At 46.3% G+C, this 23,788-nt stretch overlaps 1 protein-coding gene across 1 annotated transcript in view; it reads left to right on the forward strand.

Annotated features, from left to right (window-relative positions):
* The window catches only part of ITGAM (integrin subunit alpha M), a 37,235-nt gene extending 19,977 nt beyond the window's left edge, over positions 1-17,258 (forward strand). Inside the window, exons 13-30 of the mRNA XM_060032141.1 lie at positions 2,705-2,845; positions 2,934-3,143; positions 7,017-7,147; positions 7,695-7,858; positions 9,966-10,120; positions 10,217-10,348; positions 10,521-10,594; positions 10,827-10,968; positions 11,064-11,186; positions 12,259-12,338; positions 13,205-13,288; positions 13,634-13,709; positions 14,565-14,672; positions 14,872-14,955; positions 15,113-15,226; positions 15,312-15,413; positions 15,641-15,751; positions 16,198-17,258. Of these exons, the coding sequence (XP_059888124.1) occupies positions 2,705-2,845; positions 2,934-3,143; positions 7,017-7,147; positions 7,695-7,858; positions 9,966-10,120; positions 10,217-10,348; positions 10,521-10,594; positions 10,827-10,968; positions 11,064-11,186; positions 12,259-12,338; positions 13,205-13,288; positions 13,634-13,709; positions 14,565-14,672; positions 14,872-14,955; positions 15,113-15,226; positions 15,312-15,413; positions 15,641-15,751; positions 16,198-16,269 (2,103 nt within the window). The 3' untranslated portion in view covers positions 16,270-17,258. The remainder of the gene's footprint in view (positions 1-2,704; positions 2,846-2,933; positions 3,144-7,016; positions 7,148-7,694; positions 7,859-9,965; positions 10,121-10,216; positions 10,349-10,520; positions 10,595-10,826; positions 10,969-11,063; positions 11,187-12,258; positions 12,339-13,204; positions 13,289-13,633; positions 13,710-14,564; positions 14,673-14,871; positions 14,956-15,112; positions 15,227-15,311; positions 15,414-15,640; positions 15,752-16,197) is intronic.
* The last annotated feature ends 6,530 nt before the right edge of the window (positions 17,259-23,788 follow it).

Here is a 23,788-nt window from a genome sequence, read left to right on the forward strand (position 1 = left end):
AGATCAATATGTAAAAATCAGTTGTATTTCTATACTAACAATGAACATTTGGAAATTTAAATTTAAAGAAAAAGGCAATTTATTAATACAATAGTACCAAAGACCATGAAATACTTAGGTATAAATCTCACAAAATGTGTACAACATCTTTATACTGAAAACTACAAAACACTAATGAGAGAAATCAAAGCCCTAAATAAATGGAGAAATATACTGTGTTCATGGACTGGAAGACTCAATATTGTTAAGACGTCACTTTTCCTCAAGTTGATCTATAGACTCAACACAATGCCAATCAAAATCCTATTTTATTTTGTAGAATTGACAAGCTAATTCTAAGATTTATGTGGAAAATCAAAGAAAGTAGAGTATCCAAAACAGTTTTGAAAAGGATCTTATGTAAATACCATTAGGTATTTAGTGGAAGATTCTACACTATGTGATTTTAAGGATTTCTATAAAGTTACAGTAAGCAGAACAGCATGGCATTGACAAAAGGATAGACATGAAGATCAGTGGAACAGAATAGGCCTGAAGTATAAGTCTGACACATATTGATTTTCAATAAAGGCACAAAGACAATTCAATGGAGAGTTCAATGGTGCTGGAACAATTGAACATCCATGGTAACAAAACAAAACAAAATCCTTACCCATATCTTGTCAATTCAACCATGTTAAGATTAATTTAAATTGATCATAGAGCTAAATGTAAAATCTAAAACTACTATACTTGTGGGAGAAAACGTAGGATAAAATTTTTGTGACTTTGTGTTAGACAAAGAATTCTTAGATATAACACTAAAAGCATATGGTCCATAAAGAAAAAAATTGATAACTAAGATTTCAACAAAATGGAAAGTTTTGCTCTGTTCATTAAGAGAATGAACAGATAAGCTACGGACTGGGAGAAAATATTTGCAAATTTTACTTCTTTTTTAAAAAAATTACATATCTGACAAAGGACTTAATCCAGAATATATAAAGGATTTCAAAACTCAAGAATAAGAAGTCAAACAATCCAATTCAAAAATAAGCGGAGTATTTGAACAGACATTTTACCATAGAAGATATGTAAATGGTAAATAAGCACGTGAAAACATGTCCCATGTCATTAAATCATTACGGAAATTCAAATTAAAACCACAATGAGATACAACTGCACACCGATTAGTATGGTTAACATAAAAAAGGAAATAAATTGGCAATATCAAGTTCTGGCAAGGATGTGTAGCAACTAAAACTCTCAGACATTGCTGTTGGAATGGAAAATGGCATGGCTGCTTTGGAAAACAGTTTTCAGTATCTTACAAAGTTCAACATGCAGTTGCCCTAACACTCAGATATTTACCCAGTAGAAATAAAAATAGACGTTCACTGGAAAACCTGTATATGAATGTTTCTAGTAGCTCTATTTGTAACTGCCAAAAGCTAGAAACAACCTGAATATCCCTCAACTGGGGAACGGATAAACAAACTGTGGTACATCCATACAATGGAATACTAGTCAGAAATAAAAGGGAACAGATTACTGATACACGCAAAAACTTGGATGAATCCTAAATGCTTACTCTAGTTGAAAGAAGCCAGACCCAAAAGGCTACATACTGTATGGTTCCATTTATATAATATTCTGGAAAAGGCAGAACTATAGGGACAAAAAACAGATCAGTTGTTGTCAGGGGCTGGTGATTGAGGGAAAAGGTTGATTACAGCATAAAGGAATATTTTGGGGGTGATGAAACTGTTCTGAATCTTGACCATCGTGGCAGTTACATGAATTTTTGTGTTTGTCAAAACTCATAAAACTACACTAAAAAGTCTGAATATTTTTGTATGGAAATTATACCCCAATAAACTTGACCTAAAAACAAAAAAATCCTGTTGACTTTAGGATGAAGCTTAAATGCCTTTACTGGACCATTGGGAGGCCTCCCTCAGTGGTATGTGGGGCAGAAATCAGACTGTAGTGAGTCATGTCTTGACGTCCTCTGCACTTTCCTTCCTAGAACTTGCCCCAGAAGTTTGAAATTTCCATATACATCTCCCTTTTATCTGTTGCTATTCCCCTCCATTTCACCCTGCTGCACCTAGAGCCTTGGAAGGCACTGTCTCCACTACCCAGCCTCAGGCTTAGCAAATAGCAAATCCTTGTTTATTGAATGAAAGAATGACTAAATTGATGATTGCTATGGATGACTTCTACCTATTTACATTGAACATATTTTGGTGTTTTTCTGAACATACTTTAAAAATTCTTTTTAAAGGTAGACATTATTTCTCAATATCATGCAAAAGAATTCCTGTGGCAATAGTTGTTTTTCGTCTAAGCCAGTTGATTCCTTGTTAGCCAGACTGCCAAATTTGACTTACCTCCCTAAAGACTTGCAATATATTGAAAGGATATCCTGTCTGGTTTTCCAGGCTTTTCTGTCTGTATTTTCAAATCCAATTTCTTCTCTACCTTAATCATCTCCCTGGAACGCCCTTTGGGGTAGATCCTCACCCACTACCTGTCAACTCTATCATATACTCCTCTAACTGGCAGTACATTCAAACAAGGATTGATCATGAAACAGAGAGAGGATCACATCCGCTCCAAAGGGCTTTCCTCAGCAGGCATGATTTTTCTTCACAGGGAGAAAAATCCCCGTGCTCTGCTTTAGGTGGAAAGAAGTATGTGATCTTGGCCTTATCTCTTTCAGATCGGCTCCTACTTCGGGGCCTCCCTCAGCTCCGTGGACGTGGACAGAGATGGCAGCTCTGACCTGGTCCTCATCGGGGCCCCCCATTACTATGAGCAGAGCCGGGGCGGACAGGTGTCCGTGTGCCCCTTTCCCCGGGGGGTGAGTGGCTGATGAGACCCGGGCTGGGCGGGGTCTGGGTATGGAGGGGTCGCCTGGGGTGGGACCTGACACTGTTTTTGTTCTGCAGAGGGCTAAGTGGCAGTGTGGTGCTGTCCTGCGAGGGGAGCAAGGCCACCTCTGGGCCCGCTTTGGGGCAGCTCTGACGGTGCTGGGGGATGTGAATGGGGACAGGCTGTCGGACGTGGCCATCGGGGCCCCAGGAGAGCAGGAGAACCAGGGTGCTGTCTACCTGTTTCACGGAACCTCGGGACTGGGGATCAGCCCCGCCCAGAGCCAGGTGAGGCCCGGTCACTGTTTTTGTTACAACTGTAGCCTCTTTGCCAATCTGTCCCTTTCTAATTCAATGTTCCGACAGCTGCCAGATCAGTTCTCCCAGTAGTCCTTTTTGGAAGCTTCAAAAATAACACATAGTTCACAGAAAAGATTCATTCTTACCACAACTAGAGGAGGTGCACAGGGCCATCATCACTCCCACTTTACAGATGAGAAGATGAAGGCTCAGAGGTGATGAATGGTGAGCTGGAAGTGTTAGGATGTAGACATTCCTTTCCTCCGAATCTCAGTCTTTTATTTATTTATTTATTGTTTCGGTACGGGGGCCTCTCACTATTGTGGCCTCTCCCGTTGCGGAGCACAGGCTCCGGACGCGCAGGCCCAGCGGCCATGGCTCACGGGCCCAGCCGCTCCACGGCATGTGGGATCTTCCCGGACCAGGGCACGAACCCGTGTTCCCTGTATCGGCAGGCGCACTCCCAACCACTGCGCCACCAGGGAAGCCCCGAATCTCAGTCTTGGTAGGATGACCAGCAGACCCGGTTTGCCCAGGTCTGTCCCGGTTTTAGCACTGAAAGTCTCACAGCTCAGGAAGCCCTATGGTTGGTCACCCTCGCAGGACTGCGTGCTTCACAGGCTTGTGACTGGTGCAGTTACACGGGGCTCCTCTCAGAACGGCGCTGTGCTCAGATTAAGGCTCTGCTCTGGCCATCTTGAAACTCTTGATAACTTTTGAACAAGGAGTCCTGCATTTTTTTCTCCCCACGGGGTCCTGCAAATTACGTAGCTGATCCTGGTGGTTGGTCACTTGAAATGCGGGTCACCACAGATGGTTTCCTCTCTAAACTGGCTCCCTGTTTCCTGCTGGATGAAGCCCACTGTGTGCAGGGACCCCCACGGTCTGGCAGTCTCCCATTACAGCCCGCCGAGGCCATCCAGTCTGCTGGCTTCTGGTCTCTGGTTTTCTTCCAGCCTCACGTTTTTCTTCTGTCCTTTCTCTCTGTCTCCTCATCACTCCTGCCAAATCCCTCACCCTAGAGGTTCAACCCTACCCACACATCAAAATCACCTGAACGTCTTAAAAAACGGATGCCTGGGCCCTGCCACTAGGGGTTCTGATTTAATTGGTCTGGGGTCAGGGCCCCAGGCATCAGTAGAGTTTTTTCAACATTGTATTTAGAAAATTTTCAAAGTTACTGCAAAGTTGAAAGAATTGTCCAGTGGCCATCCATATATTTATGAGCCAAAATCTACGATGAAGATTTTACTAGATTTACTTTATCACATCTCCATCCTTTGTATTCAGACTTTTTCTACCTGTCCATCAAGTTCATCGTTATTTTTTCTAATGCAATTCAAAGTAATCTGCAACACCAGTCCAACTTCACCCCTAAATACCTCAGCGTGTATATCATTAACTAGAATCTAAAATATTCAGATATGCTTACTGTTATTTTTAAGATAAAATGTACAGACAGGAAAAGCACAAATCTTTAGCCAGTCAAAGAATTTTGAAAAATATAATCCACAATCCTATCAAGATGCTGAACATAATTATCACTTTAGAAAGTTCCCTCCCGCCCCCATCCAGTCAATTTCTGACCCCATTCCCGCCCAGAAGAAGCTACCGTTCCAATTATTTTCCACCACAGATTAGTTTTGCCCATTCTAGTGTATGGAATAGTACACTACATAGGCCCTAGTATTTTTCACACGCTCTTTAGTTGCAGCCCGGGCTAAGCACTACTGCCTCATGTTCTTCCCTCTGTGTCACGGAGCCTCTTTCCACAATTGTGTGAAGACTGTAATATGCCTCTTTTCATTGGCACCTGTTGTTTCTCTGTGTAAATGGGATTTGAAGGCTCTGGTTTTACTTCATTTTTATTACAAAAGCTTTACATGCTTGTACAAATTTAAATTCTAAAGTAAACAATACCGCAGGTTCAGACATTTGGTGTATGTGCTAGGCTGAGGAGCCAGTGGGGCGAAGCTACCATCTGTGGGATTATGACTGAACGCCTCTAAGTCAGAATCCCGCCCAGGAGGAACGATGCGGCAGCGCCGCGGAAGCCTCGGTTGGCCTCGGATAGCCGGTCCCCCGCCGTCCCCGCCGGCGCGCCCCGCCGCGCGTCGGGACCGGGGTCCGGCGCGGAGAGCCCTTCGTCCTGGGACACGGGGTGAGGCCGGAAAGGCGGCCGCCCCCTCGCCCGTCACGCACCGCACGTTCGTGGGGAACCTGGTGCTAAACCATTCGTAGACGACCTGCTTCTGGGTCGGGGTTTCGTACGAAGCAGAGCAGCTCCGTCGCTGCGATCTATTGAAAGTCAGCCCTCGACACAAGGGTTTGTAAAATAATAAGAAAAGAAGAAGAAGAAAAAACAACAACAGTGAAAGTCTTAACACCCTCCCCTTATCTGCACCTGGAAAGGAAAACAAGGTAAGGGGAGGGTCCACACACTCACCCACCCTCACCCACACCTACATACCTGCTCTCACCAACCAAACCCCCCATATACCCACTCCCACCCCACAGACTTTGGAATTAAAAACAAATGCAAAAAGGGTCATGCAATACTATTGCTCTACTGTTTGCGTTTTTTACTTGCTCTTTTCCTGTGACTGGGGCTAGGGTGATCAGTATGCGAACGAGCAAAACTGCTGTGGCTCTCCCAACTACCATTATTATATAATTTCAAAGCAAAGCATCCTTCCAACAGAATACGCTAACTTTTTCTCAAAAAAATTTGCAGTGTAATGTACATGCAGTAAACACACAAATCTCAAGTGATGAATTTTCCTCTCTGTGAACTCGAGTAAGCACCACCCAGGTTAAGATATAGCACATTTCCAACATCCCGCACTTCCTCATTCTTTCTAGTTGATAAATTCACTTAAAAAAAATGGCAGTAAAATATCCATGACCTAAAACTCACCATCTTTTTTTTTTTTTTTCGCGGTACGCGGGCCTCTCACTGTCGTGGCCTCTCCCGTTGCGGAGCACAGGCTCCGGACGCGCAGGCCCAGCGGCCATGGCTCACGGGCCCAGCCGCTCCGCGGCACGTGGGATCCTCCCGGACCAGGGCACGAACCCGTGTCCCCTGCATCGGCAGGCGGACTCTCAACCACTGCGCCACCAGGGAAGCCCTAAAACTCACCATCTTAACCATTTTTATGTGTACACTTCAGCGGCATTAAGTACGTGACAAAATCACTTTTAAAATTTCTTAATATATTTGGCTGTTATCCTTTCAGTGTTACTTTTGCACATAGATTAAAGAGTCAAAATTGTTCTTAACAGCTTATTATGAAAAGCAACAATTTCCACACCCACACTGTGATTTCCTCTTCATTTTCCCTCCTCTGAGGAAACGACTTTCAGCTCTTTCAATGATTCTCCATACTTCTCAAGGGCACAATTATTTTGCTGCTTCTTGATTTTTGTTTTCGCATTGACTTCCCACTATGGGAGGTGAGGATTGAGCTTTCTTTCAGGCCCCTCTTGACACATATTCATACGCCTCCCATCCCACCCCCCCATTCCTTAAATTTATATGACAATTTTGGTTAGATCTATGTTCAGTGTTTGCATTTTCCTGGCCATGTAAGAGATTCAACTGAGTCAAATAGTGTACTATATCACTTCTTTCCTGTGATATTTTTTGTTTTCCCTGGAAAACCCAGTAATTGATGGACACTTTGGATATCATCTCAAGGTTGTGGTCTAAAGCTTAATAGTTACCCTAATTCCTTGAGAAGGTGTGGGAGATATGACTGAGTAGAGCCCAAACAATCTCTCCTTGGGTCATCCCAGGAGACTGAGTTACACTCTTTCCTGTTCTTTCCCACCCCTTTCTCTCCTCCTCTTTTCTACCCTCAGCGGATCACAGGCTCCCAGTTCTCTCCGAGGCTCCAGTATTTTGGGCAGTCACTGAGCGGGGGCCAGGACCTCACAGGGGATGGACTGGTGGACCTGGCTGTAGGGGCTCAGGGGCACGTGCTGCTGCTCAGGTGAGAGCACACCAGGTATCTTCTTTTTCTTTTTTTTTAACATATGTACTTCTTTTTATTTTTAATAATTTTTTAAAAAAATTATTTATTTATTTATTTTGGCTGCATTAGTTCTTCGTTGCTGCTCGGGCTTCCTCTAATTGCGGCAAGCGGGGGTTACTTTTCGTTGCGGTGCGTGGGCTTCTCATTGCGGTGGCTTCTCTTGTTGCGGAGCACGGGCTCTAGGCGTGCGGGTTTCAGTAGTTGCAGCACGCGGGCTCAGTGGCTTGTGGGCTCTAGGCATGCAGGCTTCAGTAGTTGTAGCACGTGAGCTCAGTAGTTGTGGCTCACAAGCTCTAGAGCGCAGGCTCAGTAGTTGTGGCACACAGGCTTAGTTGCTCTGTGGCATGTGGGATCTTCCTGGGCTAGGGCTCGAACCCGTGTCCCCTGCCTCGGCAGGTGGATTCTCAACCACTGCGCCACCAGGGAAGTCCCCCAGGTATCTTCTTTTTAAGGAGTGGCTTTGCTGTCTGAAGACCCCTGAGGGCCCTCTGGTGTCCCCCCACAGGTCCCAGCCAGTGCTGAAAGTTGAGGTGACCATGGATATCACACCCAGGGAAGTGGCAAGGGATGTGTATGAGTGTCGTGAGCGGGTGGTGAAAGGAAAGATCGCTGGGGAGGTCAGAGTCTGCCTCCGTGTCCGCAAGAACACACGGGACAGGCTGAAAGAAGGTGAGGCTGGTTGGGTAGGTCTCAAGAGGTTAAATCACTGGGGACATGGACGGGTGGCCCAGAGTAAAGTTCTCACAGGCTCTGATAGCCTTCTTCAAGCTTGGGTGGAGTGAGCAGGTGGTTCCCCTGCTGGGGGGGTGGGTGGGGAGGCCCAGCAAACACCCCTAAAGAAGTAAGCATGTGGCACTCCTTTACACTCTCAGTTCTCCAGAGAATGAAGGGCCCCATCCATGTGAACTAACCAGGTCTTTTTTTTAAACTGAGAGATGACTCGTTTAAAGGGGAGGTTGAACTGATGAAGCTAAACACAAACTCACAAAGCATTCAGATATGCATTTTATCACAACGAACTTGACTTCCTTCCTTGTCTCTATTCTCAAAGAGTGGCATTGTGCTTGGGGTGAGGAAGAGTAATGGTGGTTCTAGAGGGAAACAGGGGGAGGGGATAAAATTTGTTTCTAGCAGTCATCTTACCAGACTGAGGAGATAGCAGTCAGAGTTTTGGGCAGCCAGCATGGCTAGAAATTGAGAGCAAAGTCTTGGAGACTAGAGAATTACAGAGAAGGTGTCCCAAAATCTACATAGAAATTTCCTGTAAGTCATTGGCTGACTTCTAAGCCATGCATGTCCAGATCAATACTCTTAGAAACTCAGTGGAAGACAACAACTGGAGAGCTCAAGAGTTGAACAGAAATCTAGGAAGCTGAGATTTGAGAGGGACCTTAAAATACACCTTGGTCCTTCTACTGGGACAATGTCCATTGAAACCAGCAAACCAAGAGAAACAATAGACAATAGAAATAGACCCATAGGTGATTCAGCAATTAGAATTATCAGATAGGAATTTAAAAGATAACTAAAATTAATATCTTCAAGAAAAAACAGGAAATGATGGAGAACTTCAAATAAAACCTGGAATTCATGAAATAGAGTTAAATGGAAACACTAGCACTGAAAAATACACTGAATGATATTGAGAATTCAATAGATAGATTTAATAGTGGATTAGAAACAGAACAAACAGATGTATACTACTATATATAAAATAGATAAACAGCAAGGATTTACTGTATAGCACAGGGAGCTATATTCAATATCTTGTATAACCTATAATGGAAGAGAATCTGAAAAAATATATGTATTACTGAATCATTTTGCTGTACACCTGAAACTAACACAATATTGTAAATTATCTATACTTATATTTTAAACAAGTAGAACAGAGAATTAGTGAACTGGAAGGTAAGTAAATTGCAAGTATCCAGATGAGCACACAGAGAGAAAAAAGGATGAAAAATAAACCATAGGAGACATATGGGACATGGTGAAAGATCTAATAAACATGTAATTGGAGTTCCAAAAGGAAGGGAGAGAGAGAGAGAGAGAGAGAATAAGAAAGAAGCAACTGTTAAACCTAAATGGGAAAAGAATGTGAAAAAGAATAGAAACAAGTATATGTACAATTGAATCACTTTGCTGTGCACCTGAAACCAATGCAACACTGTTAATCAGCTATACTCCAATATAAAATAAAAATTAAAAAAAAAAGAAATGGTGGTAAAGAATTTTCTAAAATTGATGAAAAACATCAAGATTCTCTACCAAATTAGGAACTTCCCTGGCCATCTGGTGGTTAAAACTCCCTGCTTCCAATGCAGGGGGCGTGGGTTTGATCCCTGGTTGGGGAACTAAAATCCCATATGCCATGCGGCCAAAAAAAATAAAAAATAATAAGATTCTCTACCAAATCAAAGCAAGATAACATTAGACATTGTACCATCCTAAGGCACAAACTGCTGAAGACCAAAGACAGAAAAAAAGTTAAAAGCAGCCAGAAAAAATATACTTAATTTTCCAGTAGGTGACAGAATAGCTACTATTTATTGAGCAGTTACTGTGTGGCAGACGCTATGCTAAATGCTCTGTAGGTACTATTTCGTTTTTACTATTGGGAAGGTCCAATTATTATCTTCAATTTAAAAATAAGGAATTGAGGCCCTGAGAGAGGTCAGCTAACATGTCCAAATTCAGATAGCTGGGCCTCCACCTCCTGCCAGTCTGACTCCAAACCCAGGCTCCTCACCACCATTCTTCCCTGGCCCTTCAGGAGATACCCAGAGCACCATCACATATGACCTGGCTCTGGACCCAGGTCGCCCACATTCCCAGGCCATCTTTGATGAGACTAAGAACAACACTCTCAGACATATAGTGACGTTGGGGCTGAGTCAGCAATGTGAGACCCTGAAGCTCCGGTTACTGGTGAGCAGAGGGTGACCACACTCCTGGGTCCTCCAAGCATGGGGTGGGCTTGGGATGCTGAGGAGGGCAGACCACCAAACCCCCACTGTCTCTCAGGATTGTGTAGAGGACTCAGTGACCCCCATTGCCCTGCGCCTCAACTTCTCTCTGGTGGGGAAGCCCTCGTCCCATTTTGGGAACCTCCGGCCAGTGCTGGATGTAGAAGCTCCAACACTCTTCACAGCCTCGGTGAGTCTGGGAGTTGGGGTCCAGCCGGGGTGTGGAAGGGACCAGAGGCCAAGGTTGTTGAAGCTCATTTTATTTCATTTCACATAATTTTATTTCAAGATTTCATTTTACTGTTTCGTTTCACGTCTTTTCACGATTTCCTTTCATTTTCCTCATACTCTGTTTTCGGCAGTTTCCCTTTGAGAAGAATTGTGGCAATGACAGCATTTGCCAGGATGACCTCAGCATCACCTTCAGTTTTATGAGGTGAGTTTCCTGTCCTCATTTTTACCCCCAGACCTGCACCATGACCTGCTGCTCTGTTCTTCTCCTGGCCCCCAAGGGAGCCCGGCGCAGAGCAGCTGCCTCAGAGGTGTGTTTCTGTGGCTGCCTCGTGCACTGTCTTCTGTCTCCGAGTGTCCGCGCCTCCTTCCCGCTGGAGCAGACTCGCTGCAGGAAAGCCCTCAGCATCTCATGGCCTGGCTTGTTCCCACCACAGCCTGGACACCCTGGTGGTAGGTGGTTCTCGGGACTTAAACGTGACGCTGACTGTGAGAAACCGGGGCGAGGACTCCTACAGAACACAGGTCACCTTCTTCTACCCATCTGGCTTGTCCTATCGGAGGGTGTCAGGAGCCCAGGTAGCCAAACCCTTCTCAGGCTCCATCTGACTTTGCATTCCCTGCCCCCATGGGTGGTGTTTGACATCATCACCTCTGCCTCCTTTGCCTTCCAGAACCAGCGCTCACAGCGGTCCTGGCGCCTGATCTGTGAGTCTGACGTCTCCACTGAAGGGTCTGGGACCTTGAAGAGCACCAGCTGCAGCATAAACCACCCCATCTTCCCAGACAACTCGGAGGTCAGGCTGCTGGCTCCTTCTCCCTTTTTCTCCTTTGTCTTCCTCTGAATTCTTCCCTAGTTCTTCTTCTTCTTTCCTCCGCCTCCCCCTCCCCTCCCCCCTCCCCCTCCCCCTCCCCCTCCCCCTCCCCCTCCCCCTCCCCCTCCCCCTCCCCCTCCCCCTCCTCCTCCCCCTCCCCCTCCTCCTCCTCCCCCTCCTCCTCCTCCCCCTCCTCCTCCTCCTCCTCCTCTCCCCACCCCCCCATGGCTTGTGGGATCTTAGTTTCCTGGCCAGATATTGAACCTGCGCCCTCGGCAGTGAAAATGCATGGAGTCCTAACCAATGGACCGCCAGGGAATTCCCTTCTTTTTTTTTTTTTTTTTTTTGCGATACGTGGGCCTCTCACTGTTGTGGCCTCTCCCGTTGCGGAGCACAGGCTCCGGACGTGCAGGCCCAGCGGGCATGGCTCACGGGCCCAGCCGCTTCGCGGCATGTGGGATCTTCCCGGACCGGGGCACGAACCCGTGTCCCCTGCATCGGCAGGCGGACTCTCAACCACTGCGCCACCAGGGAAGCCCCCTTCTTTTTTTTTTTTTTTAAGTAGATGTTTCTTTGTTTTGAAAAACAGCTTTATTGAGATAAAATTCATCTACCACACAATTCACCCACTTCAAGTATACAATCCAGTGGCTTTTGCAATGTTCACAGTGTTGTGCGTCCATCCCCATGATCAATGTTAGAGTATTTTATTACCCCAAGAAAAAACCCTGCTCCCCTCAGCCATGGGCCCGTGTCGTCCCATCTCTCCCAGCCCTAGGCAACCGCTAATCTATTTGCTGTCTTGAGATTCACCTACTCTGGATATTTCATATGAATGGAATCATACAATAGGTTTGCTTCTTTGACTGAGCATCACGCTCTCAAGGATCACCCGTGTTGCAGGATGTATTAATATTCAGATTCCTTTGACTGCTGAATAATATTCTGTTGTACGGATGTGCCACATTTTATTTACCTGTTCTTTAGCTGATGGACGTTTGGGTTGTGCCTTCTCTCTTACTCTTGTCACCGTCTCTTCTTTCTCCAACTCCAGATCACCTTCAATATCACATTTGACGTGAACCCTGATGCTTTCTTTGGAAACAAACTACTTCTCAAGGCCAACGTGACCAGGTGCGCTATGCCTGGCCTCCTCCATTCTGAGGTCCCAGCCCCCGGCCCCCCTGCTCAGGGTGGACCATTGCCCTCTCCCCACTTGTTCTCCCTTCAGCTCATTGTTTTACTCAAGAAACACCAACTGAGCACCCACCACGTGCCAGGCGTGGCCCCCTGTGCTGGTGGGACAGTGATGGACAAGACAGCTGTGATTCTTGCCCTCACAGAGGTTATAATTTAGGGGCAAAGATAGACAGGAAAGCCGATGATTATGATACGGTATGAAATGAATGATGTCCAGTCTTCTTGGGAGATTGGTGTTCAGAGAAGACTACATCCAGGCTGTGAGTTAGCCAAGCAAAGGCATGAATTGAGGCTGGGCATGAAGACAGAGAGAAGGAAGTGTGGACCAAGCAAAGCCCGGAGACTGCAAAGGTCAGGCTGAGTCTGAGCACAGGAGGCAGGATTGAAGGAGTTGGTTAGACATGGGCCGTGTCAGGAAATGATCGACGAGTGCTCTTAGGGAATTTGCAACTTAACTTGGGAGTGATGTGATCACCTTTGCATGCTAGAAAGATCACTCTCCAGGAGCGGGGGGATTGGAGTGGGAGTCATTTTGAATTCAGGGGACCAGTGAGAAGAAGGCACCTTTCTGCAGGCATCCGTCCTGGTGAGTGGGGATGGGCCTGGGCTACACAGGGGCAGCCCTGGTCTTTTCTATAATCTCTGTTTCCTCTGTTGGATTTAAAGGACAGCGTTTAGGATGCTGAGAGGACAGGACTTGGTGGTTGGTTGGTGACGGAGGGTGAGGGAGAGGAAGAAGGAGAAGGAAAGGCTGATTCTCAATTCTCAAGAGCTGACCAGAGTTCTCTGTTTCCCTTCAGTGAGAACAACATACCTGGGAACAACAAAACCAAATTCCAGCTGCAGCTGCCTGTGAAATACGCTGTCTACATGGTGGTCACCAGGTACTGGCTGCTGGGGCTTTAGTTCTGCCTTCACCACTGGGCTGGACATGGCGCATTGAGTACCTGTGAGCACGAGTCTGTGCACGTGTGCCTGTGAGTGAGTCTGAGGATATGTGTGCGCACGTGTATGTCTGTACGTGCATGTGTATGTGTGTGTGTGAGGGGCCCAAACTGGCACATACTGGAGGTCCCACCCACACTGCCCCTGCACACCATCCCGCTCGCGCCCTCTCAGGGCTGTGTTACCCGCGTGCCTGTTCACCCCTTTACACTTAGCCCAAGACCCCCTCCCAGGACTCCCCTGATGTTCTGTCACCTCCTGCCCCTTCTTCTTTCTCCCATCAGCCTTGAGGTCTCGACCAAATATCTCAACTTCACAGCCTCAGAGAAGACCCACCACATTATAGAGCATCAGTATCAGGTGGGGAGCTGAGAAGGAGCCTGGGGAGGGAAATCGAGATGATGGGAACACAGGAAGAATGGTAGGAGGGACTTCCCGGGCAGTCCAGTGGTTAAGACTTCGCCTTCCAATGCAGTGGGCATGGGTTTGATCCTTGGTCGGGGAACTAGGATCCCGCATGCCGCGTGGCCAAAAAAAATATGATGGGAGGGCTTCCCTGGTGGCTCAGTGGTTGAGAGTCCGCCTGCCAATGCAGGGGACACGGGTTCGTGTCCCGGTCCGGGAGGATCCCACATGCTGCAGAGTAACTGGGCCCGTGAGCCCTGGCCGCTGAGCCTGTGCGTCCGGAGCCTGTGCTCTGCAACGGGAGAGGCCACAACAGTGAGAGGCCCGCGTACCGCAAAAAAAAAAAAAAAAAAAAAATGATGGGAAACATGCATGAGGTGCCTGCTTTGGGCCAGGCTCTGTTCTAAGGTTGCTGTGAATCCACACACACCACCACGTGCATCCGTATGTGTATACACACATGTATGTAATTAACTCATTTTACCCTCGTAATGACCCTGTGACGGAGGTACTGTTGTCCCCCCCAGTTTATAGACGAAGAAACTAGGCTCAGAGAGGCTAACAGAACATGCCCACAGTCTCACCCCTAGAGAGTGGAAGAGCCACTGCTTCCGCCAGCCTGTCTGGCTCTGGAATGGGTGTTTAACCCCTGTGCTCTCCTGTCTCTCAGAAAGCATCAAGAGGCAGGATGCTTGGGTCTGTGAGGCCTGATTCAGTACTGGGCTGTCGGGAGTGGGGAGCCTGATTCTAGTTGCTGGTGGGGGCAGAAAGGCCAGAACCCTGATATCTGCCCCTCCCCACCCAACGCAGTTCAACAACCTGGGCGGGAGGAAGCTCCCCATCAGCGTGGTCTTCTTGGTCCCCATCCAGCTGAACAAGGTGACCGTGTGGGACCAGCTCCAAGTCACCTTCTCCCAGGTAAGCGCAGCTGGGCCTGAGGATTGGGCCCAACTCCTTTCTCCACAGCCCTGGTCTTTCCTAAAATCACTTCTGTTTCCTCTGTTGGGTTTTGGAGCCATTTCTGACCCTCTCCTGGACCTCGGTTTTCTCACCTCCCGGAGGGTGGACCCAGGAGCCCTCGCTTCAATCCGTCCTCACAGTGTCCCTCTTTCCTCAGAACCTCTCCAGTAGATGCCACACCAACAAGATTGACCCTCGTCGCTCTGACTTCCTGGGGGAGCTTCAGAAGGCCCCACTGCTGGTGAGACAAGCCCAGCCTCAGCCTCGGGGCTGCACGCAGACTCTGCACTGCCCCCTCACCTGGGCCCAGTACTGGCTCTCAACTGCCGGCTGAGTGCATGGGATGTGGCCTGCATCCAGCTTTCCTGCTCACCTCTCTCCCCTCCTCCCTTCCCCAGAACTGCTCCATCGCTGTCTGCCAGAGAATCCAGTGTGACATCCCGTCCTTTGGCGTCCAGGAAGAATTCAAGGTCACCCTCAAGGGCAACCTCTCATTTGACTGGTACATCAAGGTATGTGGGCGCCTGAGGCTTGGCTGGACACAGACGAGATCCTCCAGGGCCAATGGGTCCAGCTCCCATCCTCTCTCTCCCACAGACTTCGCATAACCATCTTCAGGTTGTGAGCACGGCGGAGATCTTGTTTGATGATTCGGAGTTTGCCCTGCTCCCAGGACAGGGCGCGTTTGTGAGGGCCCAGGTATCTGTCTCGGACACAGAAGAACCGCTGGAGGCAGGAGAGGGGGCTGGGCTTGTGGGAGAGAGAGAGGTTGGGGGGGGCGGGAAGGAGGAGTGAGGGCTGGGGTTGGGGGGCACAGGGGATTTAGTCATGGGGTTCGGGGAGCACACAAGGTCTGACTGGGGAACCCCCAGAAATTCAGAGTCTTTCTCCCCTGATGCCTCCCCCTCCCCTTCTCCCTGCTCCAGACAGAGACCAAGGTGGAGCCTTACGAAGTACATAACCCTGTCCCGTTGATCGTGGGCAGCTCGGCTGGGGGGCTGTTACTCCTGGCCCTCATCACGGGCGGCCTGTACAAGGTAAGTCCCCCGGGGCCCTCTTCCTGCCCCTCCCCTCCCCCCACCCCCACGGCTTCTCACTCAGCAGCGCCTTCCTGGGTTCAGCTCCCAGCTGTGCCTCGGGCAGCTCACAGAGCCTCAGTTTCTTCAGCTGTAAAATGAGACTATAAATACCCATTCTGTGGAGCTCTTTGGGTTCGTCTCTCTAGAGCACTTAGAATAGTCTCTGGTACAGAGTAAACACTATATAAAGAGTACTTATTATTATATTTTAGATTTCTTTCCCTCTTTTCTTTCTCAATAGTGATGCCATCCCCCTCCCTGTCCCACTTTCCCCAGATCTATTCTGCACTCCGCCACGTTATTCTTTGCAGGTCTTGGTCCCACCATCTCCCAGCCTGGCCTGCATAGCCTTCACTCGCCCTCCTGGCCTTGGTGCCCTTACTCCCCTGTCTCTGCCTCCACAGCTTGGCTTCTTCAAACGGCAGTACAAGGACATGATAACTGAAGCTGGCCCTGAAACTGCTCCCCCGCAGTAACAGCAGCTCCTTCCCCACTCTTTGCTGAGTGGCCTCCCCTGCAGCAAACAGGATGTGGTCAGACCGAAGAGCGAGCGGGTCCCCAGGCTGCTGGACGGACACATCTGTTGGGAGACCAGGGCAGTGATGTCTCACTCAGGAGCAACCTGCTTGGGTTTCCATTCCTGTGTGTGTGTGTGTGTGTGTGTGTGTGTGTGTGTGTGCGCGTGTGCATGCACGAGTGTGAATTGTGTGTGTGGCTCAGATCTCTCTTGCATGAGGACAAGTGCCTTTGGCACAAATCTCAGGCAGAGGGAGTTGCTTGGGCTTCCTTGTGCGGGGGTGAAGGTGCCATTGGTTCTTCCTCAGGGACAGAGGTGATGGCAGCTCTTGTGGGTGAACACAAAGGGAAGTGCAAGAAATCCTCCCCCAGCTATAGGAAGTGAGACCTCCTTTCGTGGGTGAGCCCGCAGGCCAGCAGGAACCCATGCAGCTGGTCCTGAGCCTACCCGGACAAGCCAGCAGGAACCTGTCCAACCCATTCCGCACTAGAGCTGATGTGTCCAGTGCACAATGGTGCACCTCCCTTTATCTATTCACTTTATTATTTTAATGCTACTTTTAGTTTTTGAATGGATGAACAGGTCTGTAGTATCAAAATCAAAAGACACGCAAGGGTGTGTGATGAAGTTCCCCTTCCATCCTGGTCTGCCAGCCATTTAGGTCTCTTGTAACGGGTAGTCCAGGCTGTGCACTTGGGGTCTCCTTCACAAAGATTCTAGACGTGTGCAAACACACACACACACACACACGCACAAGCTTTTTTACACAAATGGCAGCATGCGTTGTTTATACTGTCTGCATCTTGCTTGTTTCATTAATATGGCTCAGATATTGTTTTATATGAAGACATAAAGTACTTTTTCATGCTTTGATATAGTGCACCACGTTCCACTGTGTGGGTGGATCCTAACGTCCTTAACAGTCTCCCTCTGATACATTATTTCCAACTTCTCACAATGACAAACAATGGTGAATTAATAAATTGAATATATGTCGTTTTTGCATATGTGTAAGACAATTTATAGGATACGTTCCCGGAAGTCTGAATTCTGCCAGAAGCAACCCCAAGAGAAGAATTTGAGTGAAAGAAGCTTATTTAAGAGAGACTCCAGGAAATACCAGTGGGGGAGGGACGTGAGCTGGGGAGGGAAAGGCAGCCAGTAAAGGGTATATTATCAACAGAGGGACTGTTATGAGCTCCTGGAGTGTAACCCCACCGGGGAGGTCTGGGACGCAAAGTAGAACAAGCACCTTGACACTTCTCACCCGAGCAGAGAAGGAGCTGGCGCGTGGATACACCAATTCCACATAGTTATTGGCTGAGGGTTGCTCTTCGTGGGGAAGGAAGTGCTAATTCCCTGGCACCTCTGGGCCGGCCCTGAATGTAGGCAGAGCAGCTCTGGTGGCCAGAGAAAGGGCTACAGATGCTGCCAGTTGGAAGTCTGCCAGGTGAGCACAGCCCCTGGCAAGGCCTACAGGGATCCAGGCAGGATACCAACAGCATTTGCTATGAAGAGTGTGTACAGATGAAGTTTTGATAGCTGTTTCTAGGTAGCCCTCCCTCCTCTGGGGCGTTCTCCCACTGCCCATCACCCAACCTTTGCCAGTGCAGTACCCACGACTCTGCCCTTAGCACCCATCCTAATGCTCACATCAGTCCTGTTAAGTGGTCATCTCTTGCTATTTACTGATGTCTGAATTTCACTTATGAGGAAGCTGAGACTTAGAGAGATCATCTCAATTGCCTGAGGTCATACAGATAAAGAGGAGATGGAGCTGGGATTCAAACCTGTTTCTGTCTGGCTCCAAAGCTTTTCTCTTTAACTGTCCCAATGGCCTCAGAGGAATGGCCTGCAGCAGGCACGAGGGAGGTAGGGGGGAGAGAGTGGCTGTTGTTTAGCTGTTATAATATCAGGTGAATCATATGAAATCGCTGACACGTTTGTGACAAAAATGGCAATTGCATGCAGTTCATCGAGATACAAGAAAATCATGGCTTAGATGGACATCTGCTCCAGATGTGATAGGAAGGAAGGCAGGTGAGGGAAGTGTCCTAGGGGAGGCGACCCCTGACTCAAGTAGGGGCAAGAGTCTTCCAGTCAGAGGGCAGCACAGGTGGGGCTAAAAGAGTGGGCAGGAGCTTGGTTGGGCATCTGTGCTCTGTAAACTAGAGTGAGGAGTTTGAGTTTTATTCAAAGCGCAATTAGATGTCATCAAAGGATGACTGATAAGATAATGGCCCTTTGTATCTTTGGGGGTGTTGCAACACATGTCACTTGAAATTGTTCTACACAATTTCTTCTTCTGACTTCAAAATCCATTAAAAATCCATTTTCTTCTTCCTTACGTTGAAAGACAAAAGACCTCAAGATCTCCAGATGTCCTTAACTGACCCACAAAGGAGAGGGTCTCTGTACCTGCAGGCACCTGTCCTTGGATGGGCAGTCAAGGCTCAGAGTCCACATCGGCCTCTTTGCACTGGAAACTTGTGTTGAATTCAGTCAGATAGGAGCTTTATGATAGGTTAAAAAGTAAATTATTTGTAGTGACAAATTACCCTAGCATGATCACAAAGTTACTAATAAACAGGGCCATAAATCTCTGGTGAGAAGCAGATAAACCCAGGAAAGTCTGTCCTTGTTTTTACTTTTTGGGGTTCAGAATAAACAAATCTCTGCAGTCTCCACCCTTCTTTTCTTACTTAGTAATATGTTCTTATCGGGGACACCGTGGAAGATTGTTATATTGTTATATTAATAGTTATGACCCTCAGTGAATTGTGTTTCCCTGCATCCCACTCCCTTGCAATGTGACATTGCTGCTGCTCCCATCAAGTGGTGGGGTCTTCCTCTCTAGCCTCTGGAATCTGGGCTGCTCTTGTGCTTTGCATTGACCAATGGAATGTGGTAGAAGGGCTATTGTGCAAGTTCCTGGGCCGTCAGAAGCACTGCAGCTTCTGTGCTCACCCTCTCAGACTCCTGAGACCACTGTGCTGAGACCCAGCTAGCCTATTGGAGAATGAGACAGCTGAGGCCCTCAGCTGACAAGCCAGCACAACCACATGCACGAGTCCACATTTGACCTTCCAGTCCAGTCCAACCATCCAACAGCTGTGGCTACAGGCAAGTCCAACAAAAGAACTGCCCAGATTGTCACTTCCTAGAACTGTGAGAAATCATAAATTGTGGATGTTTCAATCCACTGTATTTTGGAGTGGCTGGTTATGATGCAATGGGTAACTAATACAGCCAAACAATGAAAGAACATTTCCCATTTTCCTTTGTGGCTAGGTGTGGCCATGTAGCTAGATTCTGATGAAGGGGATGTGAGTAGAGTGAGTGAACAACTTTGGAGTCAGGTCCTTTGAGAGAAGGAGTATGCTCCTTTCCTCCTTGCCATCTTTTCACCAGCTGGAGTGTGAATGTTCTGGTGCACCATTTATTCTTTTTTCAATTTTATTTTATTTTATTTTTTTAACATCTTTATTGGAGTATAATTGCTTTACAATGGTGTGTTAGTTTCTGCTTTATAACAAAGTGAATCAGCTATACATATACATATATCCCCATATCTCTTCCCTCTTGTGTCTCCCTCCTTCCCACCCCTCTAGGTGGTCACAAAGCACCAAGCTGATCTCCCTGTGCTATGTGGCTTCTTCCCACTAGCTATCAGTTTTACATTTGGTAGTGTATCTATGTAAATGCCACTCTTTCACTTTGTCCCAGCTTACCCTTCCCCCTCCCCATGTCCTCAAGTCCGTTCTCTAGTAGGTCTGCATCTTTATTCCCATCCTGCCCCTATGTTCTTCATGACAATTTTTTTTTTAGATTCCATATATATGTGTTAGCATATGGTATTTGTTTTTCTCTTTCTGACTTACTTCAGTCTGTATGACAGACTCTAGATCCATCCACCTCACTGCAAATAACTCAATTTCATTTCTTTTTATGGCTGAGTAATATTCCACTGTATATATGTGCCACATCTTCTTTATCCATTCATCTGTCGTTGGACACTTAGGTTGCTTCCATGTCCTGGCTATTGTAAATAGAGCTGCAATGAATATTGTGGTACACGAATCTTTTTGAATTATGGTTTTCTCAGGTTATATGCCCAGTAGTGGGATTGCTGGGTCATATGGTAGTTCTATTTTTAGATTTTTAAGGACCCTCCATATTGTTCTCCATAGTGGCTGTATCAGTTTACATTCCCACCAACAGTGCAAGAGGATTCCCTTTTCTCCACACCCTCTCCAGCATTTATTGTTTGTAGATTTTTTGATGATGGCCATTCTGACTGGTGTGAGGTGATATCTCATGGTAGTTTTGATTTGCATCTCTCTAATGGTTAGTGATGTTGAGCATTCTTTCATGTGTTTGTTGGCAATCTGTATATCTTCTTTGGAGAAATGTCTATTTAGGTCTTCCGCCCATTTTTGGATTGGGTTGTTTGTTTTTTGATATTGAGCTGCTTGTAAAGTTTGGAGATTAATCCTTTGTCCATTGCTTCATTTGCAAATATTTTCTCCCGTTCTAAGGGTTGTCTTTTCGTCTTGTTTATGGTTTCCTTTGCTGTGCAAAAGCTTTTAAGTTTCATTAGGTCCCATTTGTTTATTTTTGTTTTTATTTCCATTTCTGTAGGAGGTGGGTCAAAAAGGATCTTGCTGTGATTTATGTGGTAGAGTGTTCTGCCTATGTTTTCCTCTAAGAGTTTGATAATGTCTGGCCTTAAATTTAGGTCTTTAATCCATTTTGAGTTTATTTTTGTGTATGGTGTTAGGGAGTGCTCTAATTTCATTCTTTTACATGTAGCTGTCCTGTTTTCCCAGCACCACTTATTGAAGAGGCTGTCTTTTCTCCATTGTAATTTCTTGCCTCCTTTATCAAAAATAAGGTGACCATATGTGCGTGGGTTTATCTCTGGGCTTTCTATCCTGTTCCATTGAGCTATATTTCTGTTTTTGTGCCTGTACCGTACTGTCTTGATTACTGTAGCTTTGTAGTATAGTCTGAAGTCCGGGAGCCTGATTCCTCCAGCTCCGTTTTTCTTTCTCAAGATTGCTTTGGTTATTCGGGGTCTTTTGTGTTTCCATACAACTTGTGAAATTTTTGGTTCTAGTTCTGTGAAAAATGCCAGTGGTAGTTTGATAGCGATTGCATTGAATCTGTAGATTGCTTTGGGTAGTAGAGTCATTTTCACAATATTGATTATTCTAATCCAAGAACATGGTATATCTCTCCAACTGTTTGTATCATCTTTAATTTCTTTCATCAGTGTCTTATAGTTTTCTGCATACAGGTCTTTTGTCTCCCTAGGTAGGTTTATTCCTAGGTATTTTATTCTTTTTGTTGCAATGGTAAATGGGAGTGTTTCCTTAATTTCTCTTTCAGATTTTTCATCATTAGTGTATAGGAATGCAAGAGATTTCTGTGCATTAATTTTGTATCCTGCTACTTTACCAAATTCATTGAGTAGCTCAAGTAGTTTTCTGGTAGCATCTTTAGGACTCTCTATGTATAGTATCATGTCATCTGCAAACAGTGACAGCTTTACTTCTTCTTTTCCAATTTGTATTCCTTTTATTTCTTTTTCTTCTCTGATTACTGTGGCTAAAACTTCCAAAACTATGTTGAATAATAGTGGTGAGAGTGGGCAACCTTGTCTTGTTCCTGCAAGTTAGTGGAAATGGTTTCATTTTTCATTTATCAGTGTCTGATAGTTTTCTGCATACAGGTCTTTTGTCTCCTTAGGTAGGTTTATTCCTAGGTATTTTACTCTTTTTGTTGCAATGGTAAGTGGGAGTGTTTTCTTAATTTCTCTTTCAGATTTTTCATCATTAGTGTATAGGAATGAAGGGGATTTCTGTGCATTAATTTTGTATCCTGCTACTCTACCAAATTCATTGATTAGCTCTAGTAGTTTCTCTGGTAACATCTTTGGGGTTCTCTATGTATAGTATCATGTCATCAGCAAACAGTGACAGTTTTACTTCTTCCTTTCTGATTTGGATTCCTTTTATTTCTTTTTCTTCCCTGATTGCTGAAGCTAAAACTTCCAAACTATGTTGAATAATAGTGGTGAGAGTGGGCAACCTTTTCTTGTTCCTGATCTTAGTGGAATTGGTTTCAGTTTTTCACCATTGAGGACAATGTTGGCTGTGGGTTTGTCATATATGGCCTTTATTATGTTGAGGTAAGTTCCCTCTATGCCTACTTTCTGGAGGGTTTTTATCATAAATCGGTGTTGAATTTTGTTGAAAGCTTTTTCTGCATCTATTGAGATGATCATATGGTTTTTATTCTTCAATTTGGTAATATGGTGTATCACATTGCTTGATTTGCGTATATCGAAGAATCCTTGCATTCCTGGGATAAACCCCACTTGATCATGGTGTGTGATCCTCTTAATGTGCTGTTGGATTCTGTTTGCTAGTATTTTGTTGAGGGTTTTTGCATCTATGTTCATCAGTGATATTGGCCTGTAGTTTTCTTTCTTTGTGACATCTTTGTTTGGTTTTGGTATAAGGGTGATGGTGGCCTTGTAGAATGAGTTTGGAAGTGTTCCTCCCTCTGCTATATTTTGGAAGAGTTTGAGAAGGATAGGTGTTAGCTCTTCTCTAAAGTTTTGATAGAATTCGCCTGTGAAGCCATCTGGTCCTAGGCTTTTGTTTGTTGGAAGATTTTTTTAAATTAATTAATTAATTACTTTTTGGCTGCGTTGGGTCTTCGTTGCTGAGTGTGGGCTTTCTCTAGTTGCGGCAAGGGGGGGCTACTCTTCGTTGCGGTGCGTGGGCTTCTCATTGCGGTGGCTTCTCTTGCTGCGGAGCATGGGCTCTAGGCACGTGGGCTTCAGTAGTTGCAGCACGCAGGCTCAGTAGTTGTGGCTCACAGGCTCTAGAGTGCAGGCTCAGTAGCTGTGGCCCATGGACTTAGTTGCTCCGCGGCATGTGGGATCTTCCCAGACCAGGGCTCGAACCTGTGTCCCCTGCACTGGCAGGCGGATGCTTAACCACTGCACCACCAGGGAAGCCCTAAATATATACTTTAAAGAATGTAAGTGGCAGACTTGACATTTCTCCAAAAAAGATATACAAATGGCCAGTAGCACATGGCAAGATGTTCAACATCATTAGTCATTTGGGAAATGCAGATCAAAACCACAATGAGATACCACTTCATACCCCTTAGGATGGCTATTATTTAAAAACAAACAGGGGCTTCCCTGGCGGTCCAGTGGTTAAGACTGGGGCACAGTTCGATCCCTGGTCAGGGAACCAAGATCCCTCATACCACACGGCATAGCCGAAAAAAATAATAATAAAAATAAAAACAAACAGAAAATAAGTGTTGATAAAGATAGGGAGAAATTAGAATCCTGTGCATTGCTGACAGCTCCTCTAATTTTTGGCCCTGCTTCCAACTTAGGACCAACTGTGACTGGGATGGGAACTAACCTGCATCTTCTGTACAGAGAGACC

This window comes from Delphinus delphis, chromosome 15 (genome assembly GCF_949987515.2).
Source record: "Delphinus delphis chromosome 15, mDelDel1.2, whole genome shotgun sequence".
Lineage (NCBI taxonomy): Eukaryota > Metazoa > Chordata > Mammalia > Artiodactyla > Delphinidae > Delphinus > Delphinus delphis.